Source organism: Pristiophorus japonicus, chromosome 17, assembly GCF_044704955.1.
Source record: "Pristiophorus japonicus isolate sPriJap1 chromosome 17, sPriJap1.hap1, whole genome shotgun sequence".
NCBI classification, from domain to species: Eukaryota; Metazoa; Chordata; class Chondrichthyes; family Pristiophoridae; genus Pristiophorus; species Pristiophorus japonicus.
The window spans coordinates 66,656,515-66,672,997 of record NC_091993.1 but is presented as its reverse complement, the minus strand read 5'-3'; the positions used below and the strand labels follow the sequence as shown (position 1 = coordinate 66,672,997).

Genomic DNA, 16,483 nt, shown 5'->3' with positions numbered 1-16,483 from the left:
GCCTGACCTGATATCATGGCTCCATGAGGGGGAACATCTGGGCAACAGTGACCAAGACATTATACGGTTTTAATTGGTTGGTAGAATTAAAAAAACTGAGGGGTTGAAATTGAGTACCGGCTTTTGGGAGGGAGTGACACCGCCTGAGTGGAGATTTTATCACCTGGCGGTAATTATCACCATCAACTGCAAAATTCAGTTTTTACCGCCTGAAGAGGGGATTGCAGCAGTAATCAGGCATTGCACGCTACTCTGGAGGTGGTAAACGGCGATAAGTGGGGTGGGAAGTGGGGCGACAACATTCAGCCGGTAATCAGCATTTGTAACTGCACCTCAGACATACTGGCACCATCTGCATTCAATTCAGGCGGTGATAGGGCGTTGCACTGCCTCGTGTTTATATTCACTTCCTACACACTCACTCAGAGGGTGAAGATGGCAGATGCAGCAGCAACTCGTTAGCATGCTCACCGGTTGCATTTCTTGATACCCTGGAGAGGCGGCGGAGCTTTCTGCGGACCGAGACTGGCAGGAGGTTACAGACACAGACATTTCGACGTCTATGGAGGGAAGCCGTTCAAAGCGTCTCAGCAACTAACACGGTGCCCAGGACAGCAACCCAATGTTGTGAGAGGTGGAACATGACGCGGGTGGTGAGGGTGCGTATCTTTAACGTTAACCTGAGCATGCCATGTGCAGTCTCTCCTCGATGTGAACGTGTTGGACCCCATGATCTACATGGGTGAGGTCAGATGTAAGGTTCACATTTGCAGCCTCACCCACTCCAAGGGCCTGCATGCGCTGTTAACCTTCCTACTCCGTTATTGAAACCCACCCCTCATCTTGTTACCTCCTCAGTCTTCATATGCGTCTGTAAGACAGTATCCTCACTGTAACTGTTAGGTGCTGGCCCCCTCATTCAAGCATTGCCATGCCAAGTACTCACAGCTAATCGAAGTTACATCGACCTGTGACGACTCTCGTACAGTAACTTGTTCTGAACTATGTAAGGCACTTTGGACAGACGGATAGAAGGGCACTAACTCTGACATTCTCTTGAATCTTGCAGGCCAAGCTAGCCCACAATAGAAGGGAATAGATACGAACCGGAAGAGGGGTCCCTGATCTGCAACCCCTAATTGGGAGAGCGAGGAGGAGGAGCAGCGTCAAGTCGGGAGGCCTACAAGAGGCCCATCAGTCGCAGTCGGGGAGCTGGAGAGCAAGGAGGCGGAGCTACGTCGAGTAGGGAGGCCAGCTGGTGCAGCTGCAGCAGGGAGAGAAGGCAAAAAAGTAGAAAGAAATAGAAAGGTGACATCACAGCCAAGGGGGTAAGTGATTGGCTGGTGATTGGTAAGTAGTTTTTCTTTTTCTTTTCTTTATCAGTAAGTAACCTTTAGCTTTGTTGTTGCCAAATTAAGTTTATCTAGGGGTTAAGTCATGGCAGGAGAGCTCGGACATGTGTTATGCTCCTCCTGTACTATGTGGGAAGTCAGGGATGCTTCCGGTGTCCCTGACGACTATGTGTGTGGGAAGTGTATCCGGCTGCAGCTCCTGATAGACTGCATTGCGGCAGTGGAGCTGCGGGTGGATTCACTCTGGAGCATGAACGATGCTGAGAATGACGTGAATAGTACGTTTAGTGAGTTGGTCTTACCACAGGGAAAGGGTACACAGCCAGATAGGGAATGGGTGACCAACAGGAAGAGCAGTGCAAGGAAGGTAAGTGCAGGGGTCCCCTGCGGTCATCCCCCTGCAAAACAGATACACCGCTTTGGGTACTGTTGGGGGGGGATGACTCACCAGGGGAGGGCAGCAGCAGCCAAGTTCATGGCACCGTGGATGGCTCTGCTACACAGGAGGGCAGGAAGAAGAGTGGGAGAGTTACAGTAATAGGGGATTCAATTGTAAGGGGAATAGATAGATGTTTCTGCGGCTGCAACCGAGACTCCAGGATGGTATGTTGCCTCCCTGGTGCAAGGGTCAAGGATGTCTTGGAGCGGTGCATGGCATTCTGAAAAGGGAGGGTGAACAGCCAGTTGTCGTGGTGCATATCGTTACCAACGATATAGGTAAAAAATGGGATGAGGTCCTACAAGACGAATTTAGGGAGCTAGGAGCTAAATTAAAAAGTAGGACCTCAAAAGTAGTAATCTCAGGATTGCTATCAGTGCCATGTGCTAATCAGAGTAGGAATTGCAGGATAGCTCAGATGAATATGTGGCTTGAGGAGTGGTGCAGAAGGAACGGATTCAAATTCCTGGGACATTGGAACCGGTTCTGGGGAAGGTGGGACCAGTAGAAACCGGACGGTCTGCACCTGGGCTTGACCGGAACCAATGTCCTCAGGGGAGTGTTTGCTAGTGCTGTTGGGGAGGAGTTAAACTAATATGGCAGGGGGATGGGAACCTATGCAGGGAGACAGAGGGAAGTAGAATGGGGGCAGAAGCAAAAGATAGAAAGAAGAAAAGTAAAAGTGGAGGACAGAGAAACCGAAGGCAAAAAGCAAAAAGGGCCACATTACAGCAAAATTCAAAAGGGGCAAAGTGTGCTGGAAAGACAAGCCTGAAGGCTCTGTGCCTCAATGCGAGGAGTATTCGGAATAAGGTGGACGAATTAACTGCGCAGATAGCAGTTAACGGGTATGATGTAATTGGCATCACGGAGATATGGTTCCAGGGTGACCAAGGCTGGGAACTCAACATCCAGGGGTATTCAACATTTAGGAAGGATAGACAGAAAGGAAAAGGAGGTGGGGTGGCATTGCTGGTTAAAGAGGAAATTAATGCAATAGTAAGAAAGGACATTAGCTTGGATGATGTGGAATCGGTATGGGTGGAGCTACGGAATACCAAGGAGCAGAAAACGCTAGTGGGAGTTATGTGCAGACCACCAAACAGTAGTAGTGAGGTTGGGGACAGCATCAAACCAGAAATTAGGGATGCATGCAATAAAGGTACAGCAGCTATCATGGGTGACTTTAATCTACATATTGATTGGGCTAATCAAACTGGTAGCAATGCGGTGAAGGAGGATTTCCTGGAGTGTATTTGGGATGGTTTTCTAGACCAATATTTCGAGGAACCAACCAGGGAGCGGGCCATCAGAGACTGGTTGATGTATAATGAGAAAGGACTAATTAGCAATCTTGTTGTGCAAGACCCCTTGGGGAAGCGTGACCATAACATGGTAGAATTCTTTATTAGGATGGAGAGTGATACAGTTAATTCAGAAACTAGGGTCCTGAACTTAAGAAAAGGTAACTTCGATGGTTTGAGGTGTGAACTGCTAGAATAGACTGGCAAATGATACTTAAAAGAGTTGAGTGGATAGGCAATGGCAAATATTTAAAGATCACATGGATGAACTTCAGCAATTGTACATCCCTGTCTGAAGTAAAAATAAAATGGAGAAGGTGGCTCAACCGTGGCTAACAAGGGAAATTAAGGATAGTGTTAAATCCAAGCAAGAGGGATATAAATTGCCCAGAAAAAGCAGCAAACCTGAGGACTGGGAGAAATTTAGAATTCAGCAGAGGAGGACAAAGGGTTTAATTAAGAGGGGGAAAATAGAGTACGAGAAGAAGCTTGCCGGGAACATAAAAACTGACTGCAAAAGCTTCTATAGATATGTGAAGAAAAAAATATTAGTGAAGACAAATGTAGGCCCCTTGCAGTCACATTCAGGTGAATTTATAATGGGGAACAAAGAAATGGCAGACCAATTGAACAAATACTTTGGTCTGTCTTCACGAAGGAAGACACAAATAACCTTCCGGAAGTACTAGGGGACTGAGGGTCTAGTGAGAAGGAGGAACTGAAGGATATCCTTATTAGGCGGGAAATTGTGTTAGGGAAATTGATGGGATTGAAGGCCGATAAATCCCCGGGGCCTGATAGTCTGCATCCCAGAGTACTTAAGGAAGTGGCCCTAGAAATAGTGGATGCCTTGGTGATCATTTTCCAACAGTCTATCGACTCTGGATCAGTTCCTATGGACTGGAGGGTAGCTAATATAACACTACTTTTTAAAATGGGAGGGAGTAAACAGGTAATTATAGACCAGTTAGCCTGACATCAGTGGTGGGGAAAATGTTGGAATCAATTATTAAGGATGAAATAGCAGCGCATTTGGCAAGCAGTGACAGGATCGGTCCAAGTCAGCATAGATTTATGAAGGGGAAATCATGCTTGACAAATCTTCTGGAATTTTTTGAGGATGTAACTAGTAGAGTGGACAAGGAAGAACCAGTGGATGTGGTGTATTTGGACTTTCAAAAGGCTTTTGACAAGGTCCCACACAAAAGAGATTGGTGTGCAAAATCAAAGCACATGGTATTGGGGGTAATATACTGACATGGAAAGAAAACTGGTTGGCAGACAGGAAGTAGAGAGTCGGGATAAACGGGTCCTTTTCAGAATGGCAGGCAGTGACTAGTGGAGTGCCGCAGGGCTCAGTGCTGGGACCCCAGCTCTTTACAATATATATCAATGATTTGGATGAAGGAATGGAATGTAATATCTCCAAGTTTGCAGATGACACTAAACTGGGTGGCGGTGTGAGCTGTGAGAGGGATGCTAAAAGGCTGCAGGGTGACTTGGACAGGTTAGGTGAGTGGGCAAATGCATGGCAGATGCAGTATAATGTGGATAAATGTGAGGTTAACCACTTTGGGGGCAAAAACGCAAAGACAGAATATTCTCTCAATAGTGGCAGATTAGGAAAAGGGGAGGTGCAACGAGACCTGGGTTTCATGGTTCATCAGTCATTGAAAGTTGGCATACAGGTACAGCAGGCGGTGAAGTCGGCAAATGGTATGTTGGCCTTCATAGCTAGGGGATTTGAGTATAGGAGTAGGGAGGTCTTACTGCAGTTGTACAGGGCCTTGGTGAGGCCTCACCTGGAATATTATGTTCAGTTTTGGTCTCCTAATCTGAGGAAGGACGTTCTTGTTATTGAGGGAGTGCAGCGAAGGTTCACCAGACTGATTCCCGGGATGGCTGGACTGACATATGAGAAGGGACTGGATCAACTGGGCCTTTATACATTGGAGTTTAGAAGGATGAGAGGGGAACTCATCGAAACATACAAGATTCTGACGGGACGGGACAGGTTAGATGCGGGTAGATTGTTCCCGATGTTGGGGAAGTCCAGAACCAGGGGACACAGTCTTAGGATAAAGAGTAGGCCATTTAGGACTGAGATGAGGAGAAACTTCTTCACTCAGAGAGTTGTTAACCTGTGGCATTCCCTGCCGCAGAGAGTTGTTGATGCCAGTTCATTGGATATATTCAAGAGGGAGTTAGATATGGCCTTTACGGCTAAAGGGATCAAGGGGTATAGAGAGAAAGCAGGAAAGGGCTACTGAAGGAATGATCAGCCATGATCTTATTGAATGGTGGTGCAGACTCGAAGGGCCGAATGGACTACTCCTGCACTTATCTTCTATGTTTCTATGTTGGAGGAATGGCTCTCGGCCTCGACAGGCGCACAAGTGGTAGCGGTGCCGGTGGGTGAGGTTGAGCCCCCACGGGACAGTGACGGTATGTTGAGTTCCTTTGCAGCCTCTAGCAGGCCACTTCGCCCCGACACCACAATCCTTCACCACTTACCATGAAAGTGGCATTTCTAAACACCTTTCCCAGTCCTGGTCCCCTCCCCTGCAGGTAACCACTCTTCCCTGGCTTTGTACTTTCAGATGGTGACTGAGATGTACAGGGGCCTGCATGTCAGCCTTCGATTGCAGGCGATGGTGGAGAGGAGCAGGAGGCGGAGGACACCTCTCTGGCACTTACCGAGAAGCCAGCGGCCTCAGAGAGTGGGGCCAGCACCTTTTTAGAGGCAGGCGTGGTCGGGGAAATGGAGGTGGGTGATGCTCCGGGACCCAATGGTCGCAGCAAGGCCAGCGGGGAGGGGAAGCCCGGGGACCAGCCCCCCGGAAGATGAGTACATGGCTGAGTGATGCTCAGCAGCACTCTGATGAGGATGCAAGACAATCATTGCGGATGTACAGCGATCTGCTGGGTGCATTGGCAAGGGTGCCCAAGAGAGAGTCTCGATGCACTTGCTGTGAGGAAGGAGTTCACCTCAAGGTTTGCACCTGCCTCACATCAGCTCATCGAGCCCATCCTTGGTAGATACCAACGGATGTCGGATGCCCCAAGTGACCATGGGGTCCCAGACATGGTGCACAGGCTCTGGCTGATGTGGCAGTAGCCATTTAGCACCAAGCCGATGCTATTGGAGCCCTGCATAATGTAATGTCGTCAGTGCGTGATGGCATCAATCAGCTCTGTGGTGTGCTGCAGTCGCAGTCTGTGCTAATGCAGAGTCAACTTGATGCCACGCACGGACTGACCGCTGCTGTTGTGTCTGGGGCCCCATCAGTCCAACGGGGACCTAACTTTTCTGAAGCAGGGCAGCCATCTGTGCTCACCCAGATAGCTTCAGATGCTGAGGCTGTGCCCGGGGGAGTAGCAGTGTGTCGAGCCTGTTGGAACCTGATGTCCACCCTCAGGATGACATCATTCCGCCTTTGCACCTGCCGCTCTCTGCAACCCATCCAGACCAGAGTGCTGCCGTCCATGCTGAGGTGATGTAGTCTGCAGCAGACCCTTCCAGGGCCCGAGCTGGTCGGAGACATCCTGCTAGGCCATAGGAGCGACCTACCAGCCTTGCTGCAGGCACTGAGACCCCATTCAGGAACAGCAGTAGGCGTGGGAGGGGGAGACGGAAAGGGATGGGAAATCACTGAGCAAGACCCATTAAAGAATTGTGTGCATTTAGGACTAGGGTTAGGGTTAGTGGCCAGAGATACTGATCTTGTTCGAATATGACCTCATGTAAATAGTTGCACTTGGATGTAGGTGATAATGTTTGAAAGGGTCTTGTCTGCATAATTATTTGCTGTGGATGATGGCTTTCTTTTGTGCTTCTTTAGAGCACACTATGGTTTTTGTTGCGAATAAAAATGATTTTGAATTGTCACATTCTTGTGTTGCGATTTATATACACAGAGGCTTGGAGGGTGGGGTGTGATGTCTTCAGCAGATCGCCAGGTGAATAGGCTGGCCATTTGGCACATAGAATCATAGAAATTTACAGCACGGAAGGAGGCCATTTCGGCCCATCATGCCCGCGCCGGCCGAGCAAAAGCTATCCAGCCTAATCCCGCTTTCCAGCTCTTGGTCCGTAGCCCTGTAAGTTACAGCACTTCAAGTGCACATCCAGGTATCTTTTAAATGTGGTAAGGGTTCCTGCCTCTACCACCCTTTCAGGCAGTGAGTTCCAGACTCTCACCACCATCTGGCTGAAGAAATTTCCCCTCATATCTCCTCTAAACCTCCCCCGAATTACTTTAAATATATGTCCCCTGGTTGTTGACCCCTCTGCCAAGGGAAACAGGTCCTTCCTATCCACTCTATCCAGGCCCCTCATAATCTTATACACCTCAATCAGGTCTCCCCTTAGCCTCCTCTGTTCCAAAGAAAACAGACCCAGCATCTCCAATCTTTCATCATAGCCAAAATTCTCCAGTCCAGGCAACATTCTTGTAAATCTCTCCACCCTTTCCAGTGCAATCACATCTTTCCTGCAATGTGGTAACCAGAACCGCACGCAGTACTCCAGCTGTGGCCTAACCAGTGTTTTATACTGTTCAAGCATAACGTCCTTGCTCTTGTATTCCATGCCTCAACTAATAAAGGCAAATATTCCATATGCCTTCTTAACCACCTTATCTACCTGGCCTGCTACCTTCAGGGATCTGTGGACCTCTGCACTTTTCAGTTTCGTACCATATAATGCTTATTCCCTTGCCTTGTTAGACCTCCCCATATGCATTAACTCACACTTATCTAGATTGAATTCCATTTTCCACCATTCTGCCCACCTGATATCTTCCTGCAATCCCACTTTCTTCTTCATTGTCATTATCAATTACACAGCCTATTTTAGTGTCATCTGCAAACTTCTTAATCATACCCCCAACATTTAAATCCAAGTCATTGATATATGCCACTAAGCCCCGCAGAACCCCACAGGGTACAGCCTTCCAGTCACAAAAACACCCATCAACCAGTACCCTTTGCTTCCTGCCTCCGAGCCAATTTTAGATCCAACTTGCCACTTTGCCCTGTATCCCATGGGCTTTTACTTTCGTGACCAGTCTGCCAAGTGGGACCTTATCAAAAGCTTTACTAAAATCCATATATACTACATCAAACGCACTGCCCTCATCGACCCTCCTCAGTCTTGCGTCGTTCACTGGAATCGATGTGTGATGAGTCTCTGACGAGCAGCCCTTGCAGCTACAAGTGTTAGGCTGCCTGCTCCGTGGCTGAAGCTCTTACTCTTCCTCCTCATCGTTGCTGTCCTCCTGAGGTGGATCTGCCATCCCTGGTGGTAATGGCTGGCCCCTCATGATGGCCACATTGTGCAGCATGCAGCAGACAACGGTGAACATGGGCACTATCAGGTGAGTACTGAAATGCCCCTCCAGAGCAGTCAAGGCTGCGGAAACGCTGCTTCAGTACCCTGATAGTTTGCTCTATAATGGTCCTGGTTGCGATATGGCTGGTGCTGTAGCGCTGCTCCGCAGGGGTGGTGGGAGTGTGGAGGGAGTCATCAGCCAGGAGGCGAGACCATAGCCTTTGTCATCCAGGAGCTAGCCACGTCCTTCATGAGGTGGCTGGAACAGTCATGACACAGTGCTCTCCCGCAGGATGAACGGATCGTGGCAGTTGCCAGGATAGCGGGCATTGACAGCGAGGATAATCTGCCTGTGGTCGCAGACCAGCTGAATGGTGAGGGAGTGCTAGCCCTTGTGATTCTGAAACACTTCTCCATTGTGGAGCGGGGTCCTCAATGCCACATGCGTATAATCAATAGCTCCCTGAACGCTGGGAAAGCCTGCTATCCTGGTGAAGCCACGGGAACGCTCATCCTGGCTCTCCCTGGACATGCTGATGTAGCCCATTCGATGGCTGTAGAGAGCATCGGTCACCTGCCGAATGCAGCAATCGACTGCAAACTGCGAGATGTTGCATATATCGGATAGAGGCGATTGGAAGGTGCCGGTTGCCTAGCAGTTCAGTGCCACTGTCACTTTCACTGCCACTAACAGCAAGGTCCTGGTGCCGATGTCAGCTTCGAGGTCTGTGTGCAGGAGATGGCAGAGGTCTGTGACCATCGCCTTGCTGAACTGCAGCCTTCTTATACACTGCTCCTTGGACATATCAAGGTAAGAGCAATGTGTACGGTAAACCTTGCGTGTGTACAGCCTCCTTCCCGGACATCTGGGGCCTCTACTCTGGCGTGGTCCCACATTGGCCATAACCCGTCTGTGTAGCTGCACCTTTGAAGTCTTCGCCGCAGGACGATGTGGTGTGCCATCACTGCCCCCATTAGGTTGCTCTCTCCTAGGTGGTATCAGCTGGCGGTAAAACCAAATTTCGACACCTGAGAATCTGCAGCTCGTACTAGATTTCATAAGTCCAAACTTTGCTAAAATGGCTAAAGATTTGGAACAGGTTAATTGACCAACTCTACTGGGTGGTGATGGGACGAACTTAAAATACAAATGGAAAGGTTTTAAGAAAAAGATCAAAAATATGGAAGACAAATATGTGTCCAAAATCAAAGGAAAGGAGTGTGGTAAGAAAAAGCCAAAATCAGATGTTACAAAAAAAAGTTTCTACAATCTAAAGGCATCTAATACTCAACTAACCAGAGTTAAGGACAAAGAATGGCTAACAAAAACTAAGGCTGCCATTAGATCAGCTAAAAGGATAATGGAATTGATATTGTGGACTAGTTATGATCGCTTAGGAGAGTAGGAGGTGAATTTCTCAGATTTTATCCCCCCCTAAATTGGTCTGGGTTTTTACCAGCTGTTGCCTCCCCTGGGAGATGACGTGGTTTTGGGTGGATGGAGAGAGTATATATTGAGTGGGCCAGGCCGGATGGATCAGAGGGTATTTTCCTGTCTGTCTTTGTTCAAATGTGCTCAAGTCTCTGGAGTGGGAGTAACCCACAACCTTTTGACGCCCAAGACAGAGGTGTTATTATGAGCCATGGCTGAGACAAATATTGTGTACATCGCTGGCAGGTATGCTGGAATCTGGTATGGCATGTGTATCCCGTGCCGCAGAGTGTAGGTGTGTACATTGACCAGGATAGTGTCCTCGTCCAGGCCAACATCCCCAGCACTGAAGCACTGAAGACATTTGATCAGCTTCGCTGGGCAGGCCACATTGTTCGCATGCCAGACATGAGACTCCCTAAGCAATTGCTCTATGCGGAGCTCCTTCACGGCAAACGAGCCAAAGGTGGGCAGCTGAAACGTTACAAGGACACCCTCAAAGCCTCCCTGATAAAGTGTGACATCACCACTGACACCTTGGAGTCTCTGGCCGAGGACCGCCTTAAGTGGAGAAAGTGCATCCGGGAGGGCATTGAGCTCTTCGAATCTCAACGGCAAGAACGTGAAGAGGTCAAACACAGGCAGTGGAAGGAGCGTGCGGCAAACCAGTCCCACCCATCTCTTCCCTCGACGAATGTCTGTCCCACCTGCGACAAGGTCTGTGGCTTTCGTATTGGACTGTCCAGCCACCAAAGAACTCATTTCAGCTGTGGAAGCAAGTCTTCCTCGATTCCGAGGGACTGCCTACGATGATGATGATGATGATGATGTAAGGAGACCAGAGTATGACAGTGCTACAATGCTCTAATGGGACCAAAGAGTATCCTCCTGAGCTGCAGTACAAAGCTCACAAACCATGGCAGCAATAAAACTAATCACTTGCCTGTGTCAGGGACAACACGAGCCCCCAAATAATCGCTACTTGCACAGCCCTGGGGCCACACTGCTGGCACAGCCCTGGGGCCACACTGCTGGCACAGCCCTGGGGCCACACTGCTGGCACAGCCTCACAAACCTTCCCAAAACAATTCGCCAAGTTTCATGGTGAACAAGGGCTGTCCATTTCCTCAGAGGCAAGTATGTCTCCGTAGCATCGTCCCCGATCTGCCCAGTGACACACCACAATACCAAAGCCAAGGCAATGTGCCTATTGTTTGAGTGTCAGTTCGTATGGGCACTATCATGCATCAGTTTAGTACAGTGCGAGCAGTCATTTTTCATAGCATGCAAATGGTACACAGGAAACTTTTAAAAAGATTTGTTTGTTGGAATTGTATTGTTTGTTTTGAGATTGGTAAGATGATCAATTAGAAAGCAGAAAATTATAATTTAAAACATGGACAGCACAGATTCTATGTTAACATAGATACTGTCATCATTCACTGACAGGAAATGGCTATGAGTGCTAGTTCTGAACATATCGTGTAGGGAGGCGTGGATGTGAACACTCACAAGGATATAGTGCAGTGAGTGCTGGGTGTGAGCATTTATTCGGATGCAATGTTGCGTTAGAAACTTAATTTCTTTCTTAAAGCAATATGATTCACAAGACCAGAGGCTGGAAATTGCATCCTAATAAATGCTCACACCCAGCACTCACTAAACTATATCCTAGTGAGTGTTCACATCCAGCCTCCCTACACGATATGTTCAGAACTAGCACTCACAGCCATTTCCTGTCACTGAATGATGACAGTATCTATGTCAACATAGAATCTATACTGACCATGTTTTAAATTATAATTTTCTGCTTTCTAATTGGTCATCTTACCAATCTCAAAACAAAATACAATTCCAACAAACAAATCTTTTTAAAGTTTCTTATGTACCATTTGCATGCTATGGAAAATGACTGCTCGCACTGTACTAAACTGATGCATGACGTTTTTTGAGGCGTTAATGTCAGGCGGTGGATAAATTTAGCGCGGGGAATGGTTTGTGTCAGCAGCCAAAAAATGCAGCAGTTGTGCCCTGACAGTGGAGCGGAGCACTTAGGGAAACGTTCCACACCTATCTTAGGGCGCTAGGCCAGGTGAGCAACTGAATATCCGTTGCTAAAGAGCTGGCTTCGTAGCATGTTAAGAGAGGCCTCCCTGCAAAAAAAAATCGGTGCAAAAAACATTCCCGATATATTACTCACCCTAAATAAATTTAAATTGCAAAAAGAAGAAAAAACAATCACACTTACCTCGTGCAGTCATTCTTTCCCTCACTGCCGCCGGGTCAGCTCTGCACACCAGCTTTCTCTGGGCCGCTACGCGTGCAGCGCAAAACAAATTTTGAAAGCGGGACGTTGTAGAGCGGCGAGACGCTCCTGGGAAGTACTCCTCTGTGCCGCCATACCGACGCACTGAACTTGCCGAGCGGCGCGAATGATGGCGCTCGTGACTGCCAACCCTTTAGCGCCCCCGTTCCGACCCTCGCGAGGGATGGGATCCCAGAGAAATTCCAGCCCAAAATATCTATGAGGTACTTACAATTGAATTGGCACATGGGAATATCATGCCTAACAGGAAGAATCCTAGCAGTGGACCTCCACAAATCCCAAAAATAGTGAGGGCAGCCTGGTGAACAATGGAGAAAGTGGACAGCTGTTACATCTGTATTATGTCTTTGACAGAGAGATAGGAAGCAGTTTTAAAAGGGGAGATGTATTTTGGTGACACCAGTGACAGGTAGAGAACATGTTTGTTTCAGATTCCTCTGCCTGTTAGTTTAACACTGGGATTAACCATTTTGACTGCTGATGTCATCAGGATAATTACTCACAGTTAACCCTTCATAAATTACATGCCCTGAGGTGTTGCTGCTGCTCTGGAGTTGGAGAATTTTAACTAAACTTCACTCCTCTGTAACTGTCATTAGTAGCCCAGAATATTTATTGGATGAAATTTCTGAATTAGGAAGATTTTTCGATAAACATTCAGGTAAGACTTTAAATGTTGTTATCAATTTGGTTGTACCCAGCACAAACAGAGAGGCAGAACTGAATAAAACTACAAGTAAATACAAAAGGGTGAAAATTCGGTACCACCGCGAATGGCGACGGGGCGGTAAATATTGCGCCGGGAAATGGTTTGCGTCTGCAGCCACAAAATTCATCAGCTGGGCCCCGAGTGTGGGGCGGAGTGTCAAGGGAGGCGTTCCACACCTCTTTTAGGGCACTAGGCCAGCTGAGCAACTGAAAATCCCGAGGTAAAGAGCCCGCCCGGAAATGATTCCCGCCGCCATTACTGTCCCTCCGGGGCAGCGACAGACCGAATTTCCACTCCAATGTGTAGAGATAGCCCTGAGTTATCCAATCTAATCTCAGGCTTCAGATAATGGTGGTAAAATGCTTAGACTTTGCTCTGTGCTTTCAGATATTATCTGTTAGATTGCTGCTCAGTGATAGTTCCTAGATATTCCCATACAGCCTTTGCCTGATTGTAAAATAGATATTTTATTACACTTCAGACAGACACAGTCACTCCAGTTATCGCCAGTTGGCTGGGCCCAATACTTCTTAATTCAGCATCCACATTGTGTGGGAGATAATGGCTCTGCTCTGTGTGTAATGGCTATGTCAATCCATTTAAAAAGATTTCTTGAACTCGGCATTTTTGGTGAATCACAAGGAATACAGGCCACAGGAGTCTTTGTGAATGTATTTCCACTGTTGTCCAGCCAATATCTGCTGACTCCTTTGGGTGGGACTGTATCTGCGGAGATCAATGGATGGGACTGTATCTGCAGAGATCAATGGATGGGACTGTATCTGCAGAGATCAATGGATGGGACTGTATCTGCAGAGATCAATGGATGGGACTGTATCTGCAGAGATCAATGGATGGGACTGTATCTGCAGAGATCAATGGATGGGACTGTATCTGTAGAGATCAATGGATGGGACATTATCTCCAGTGATCAATGGATGGGACTGTATCTGTAAAGATCAATGGATGGGACTGTATCTCCAGAGCTCTTTGGGTGGGACTGTATCTCCAGAGATCAATGGGTGGGACTGTATCTGCAAAATCCTTTGATTGACTTTAAGAAATTCTCTTTCAGGCATTTCTTGTAACACAGTGTAGAAACACAGAAACATAGACAATAGGTGCAGGAGCAGGCCATTCAGCCCTTCTAGCCTGCACCGCCATTCAATGAGTTCATGGCTGAACATGAAACTTCAGTACCCCATTCCTGCTTTCTCGCCATACCCCTTGATCCCCCGAGTAGTAAGGACTTTATCTAACTCCCTTTTGAATATATTTAGTGAATTGGCCTCAACTACTTTCTGTGGTAGAGAATTCCACAGGTTCACCACTCTCTGGGTGAAGATGTTTCTCCTCATCTCGGTCCTAAATGGCTTACCCTTTATCCTTAGCCTGTGACCCCTGGTTCTGGACTTCCCCAACATTGGGAACATTCTTCCTGCATCCAACCTGTCCAAACCCGTCAGAATTTTAAACGTTTCTATGAGGTCCCCTCTCACTCTTCTGAACTCCAATGAATACAAGCCCAGTTGATCCAGTCTTTCTTGATAGGTCAGTCCCACCATCCCGGGAATCAGTCTGGTGAATCTTCGCTGCACTCCCTCAATAGCAAGAATGTCCTTCCTCAAGTTAGGAGACCAAAACTGTACACAATACTCCAGGTGTGGCCTCACCAAGGCCCTGTACAACTGTAGCAACACCTCCCTGCCCTTGTACTCAAATCCCCTCGCTATGAAGGCCAACATGCCATTTGCTTTCTTAACCGCCTGCTGTACCTGCATGCCAACCTTCAGTGACTGATGTACCATGACACCCAGGTCTCGTTGCACCTCCCCTTTTCCTAATCTGTCACCATTCAGATAATAGTCTGTCTCTCTGTTTTTACCACCAAAGTGGATAATCTCACATTTATCCACATTATACTTCATCTGCCATGCATTTGCCCACTCACCTAACCTATCCAAGTCACTCTGCAGCCTCATAGCATCCTCCTCGCAGCTCACACTGCCACCCAACTTAGTGTCATCCGCAAATTTGGAGATACTACATTTAATCCCCTCGTCTAAATCATTAATGTACAATGTAAACAGCTGGGGCCCCAGCACAGAACCCTGCGGTACCCCACTAGTGTACACTTTCCCCTTGTAGTACTTCTTATTACTTGCAATATAGGTGTTTTTAGGTAAAAGGGTAAGTGAAATATGGAAGCCTAGAGGGGGCAGCATTGGGTTCAAATCATGCCAGACCGATGGGATTTCCCAGGTCTAAAGGTCCAAAGGTTCTATGAGTTTCTCAATTCAGTTACTGGTGGGATAGGCCTACAGCACCAAACTGGCAATCTCACTCTTAGAGTCCACAGGATGGCTAGTGCGAGAAATGAAAATCCCACAGCGGTGTAGTAGGAACTGTTAGAGCAAGTAGCTAAGGTGTATTGTTAGAGAGTAGAACGACTGTGACTCCTCAGCAGAGTATGCTATCTCTGACAGTGATTGCCTGAAATGAGAGAATGTTCCATTCACCAGCACGAACATTGCTCATGTTAAATACCAACATTCACCAAAAGTAAAGTAAAAGAACTAATCACATCTGTAACGCAGATAAATCTTACCTGGAGCACGCTTCCCATCACAGAAGATAAACCAGCCATTGCAATACAGATGAGTCCATACATTAAACCTATGGAAATACATGAGTAACTAGTATAGAAGAGCATTTCCCTGACAAGTAGCATGCCTATGACCAAGACGGCTGATTTATGGTTTTCTTAAAAAAATAGATAGAATCCAATCCACTGGTAAAATCCTGGATTCCAATTAAATGAAAATGGAATTTGAGTTACTTGTGTCAGAGTGGGATTTCCACCTCCTGTCCTTACTCCTGGATCGCATATTCTTTGCAGGACAAGCTCCCGGTAGGATCCCCAACATAGAGAAAGGGTCCTCTGCTGCTGCCCAGCAAAGTCCAGCAGAGCTGTGGCAGGGTACCCAGTGCAACACTTCGAGGAGAAGGTGCAGTGGCAACCTGAAGGTTTATGTGGCAGTCCTGTGAGAGAGAATCTTACTGAGCCACAGGCTCTGTAGGGGCAGAGAAGGTGCCTGAAGAGAGGGAGAGCTGCCTCCTGGAGCGTCTCCCTCCAAAAGGGGCTGATTGAGCATCCTGCACTGAGCATCCTCCCTCTCCTCATGATCCCTGAGGTCAGAGGTAACAGCGGCATTGAGGCCGGGAATTTGATGGGTGCTGCATCTCCACTGTCATTTCGATGCGGTGGGTTGGTGAAAGGGCGACCCCGTCTAATATGTCCTTACTATACAGTACAAATGCACACGAGGCCCCTACTTGAGAGAAGGTCACTCATTGACCAGTAACCTTTATTTGCCAGCACTGAAGTGCAGAAGATGGGTGGAGCTTCCCCTTTTATACCTGAAAGTCCAGCTTAGGAGTGTCTCCCACAAGTTCACCACCTAGTGGTCAGTATTCTCACGGTGTACAACTTAGGTCAGATTACAATGACAGTAGAATACATAACATCACCTCCCCCCCAAAGTCTTATTGGGATCACAGGTTAAGTCTCTCTGGTGGCTTACGCTCC

The 16,483-nt window shown here is 47.7% G+C and overlaps 1 protein-coding gene across 11 annotated transcripts in view; it reads right to left on the bottom strand.

Moving 5' to 3' along the window:
• The window catches only part of LOC139227771 (sodium-coupled monocarboxylate transporter 1-like), a 100,801-nt gene that overhangs the window by 23,672 nt on the left and 60,646 nt on the right, over positions 1-16,483 (bottom strand). For all 11 annotated transcript variants that reach the window (XM_070858793.1, XM_070858784.1, XM_070858786.1 and 8 more), the window contains 2 exons: positions 15,503-15,570; positions 12,397-12,483 (listed from right to left, as the gene is read on the bottom strand). In XM_070858793.1, the coding sequence (XP_070714894.1) occupies positions 12,397-12,483; positions 15,503-15,570 (155 nt within the window). The remainder of the gene's footprint in view (positions 1-12,396; positions 12,484-15,502; positions 15,571-16,483) is intronic.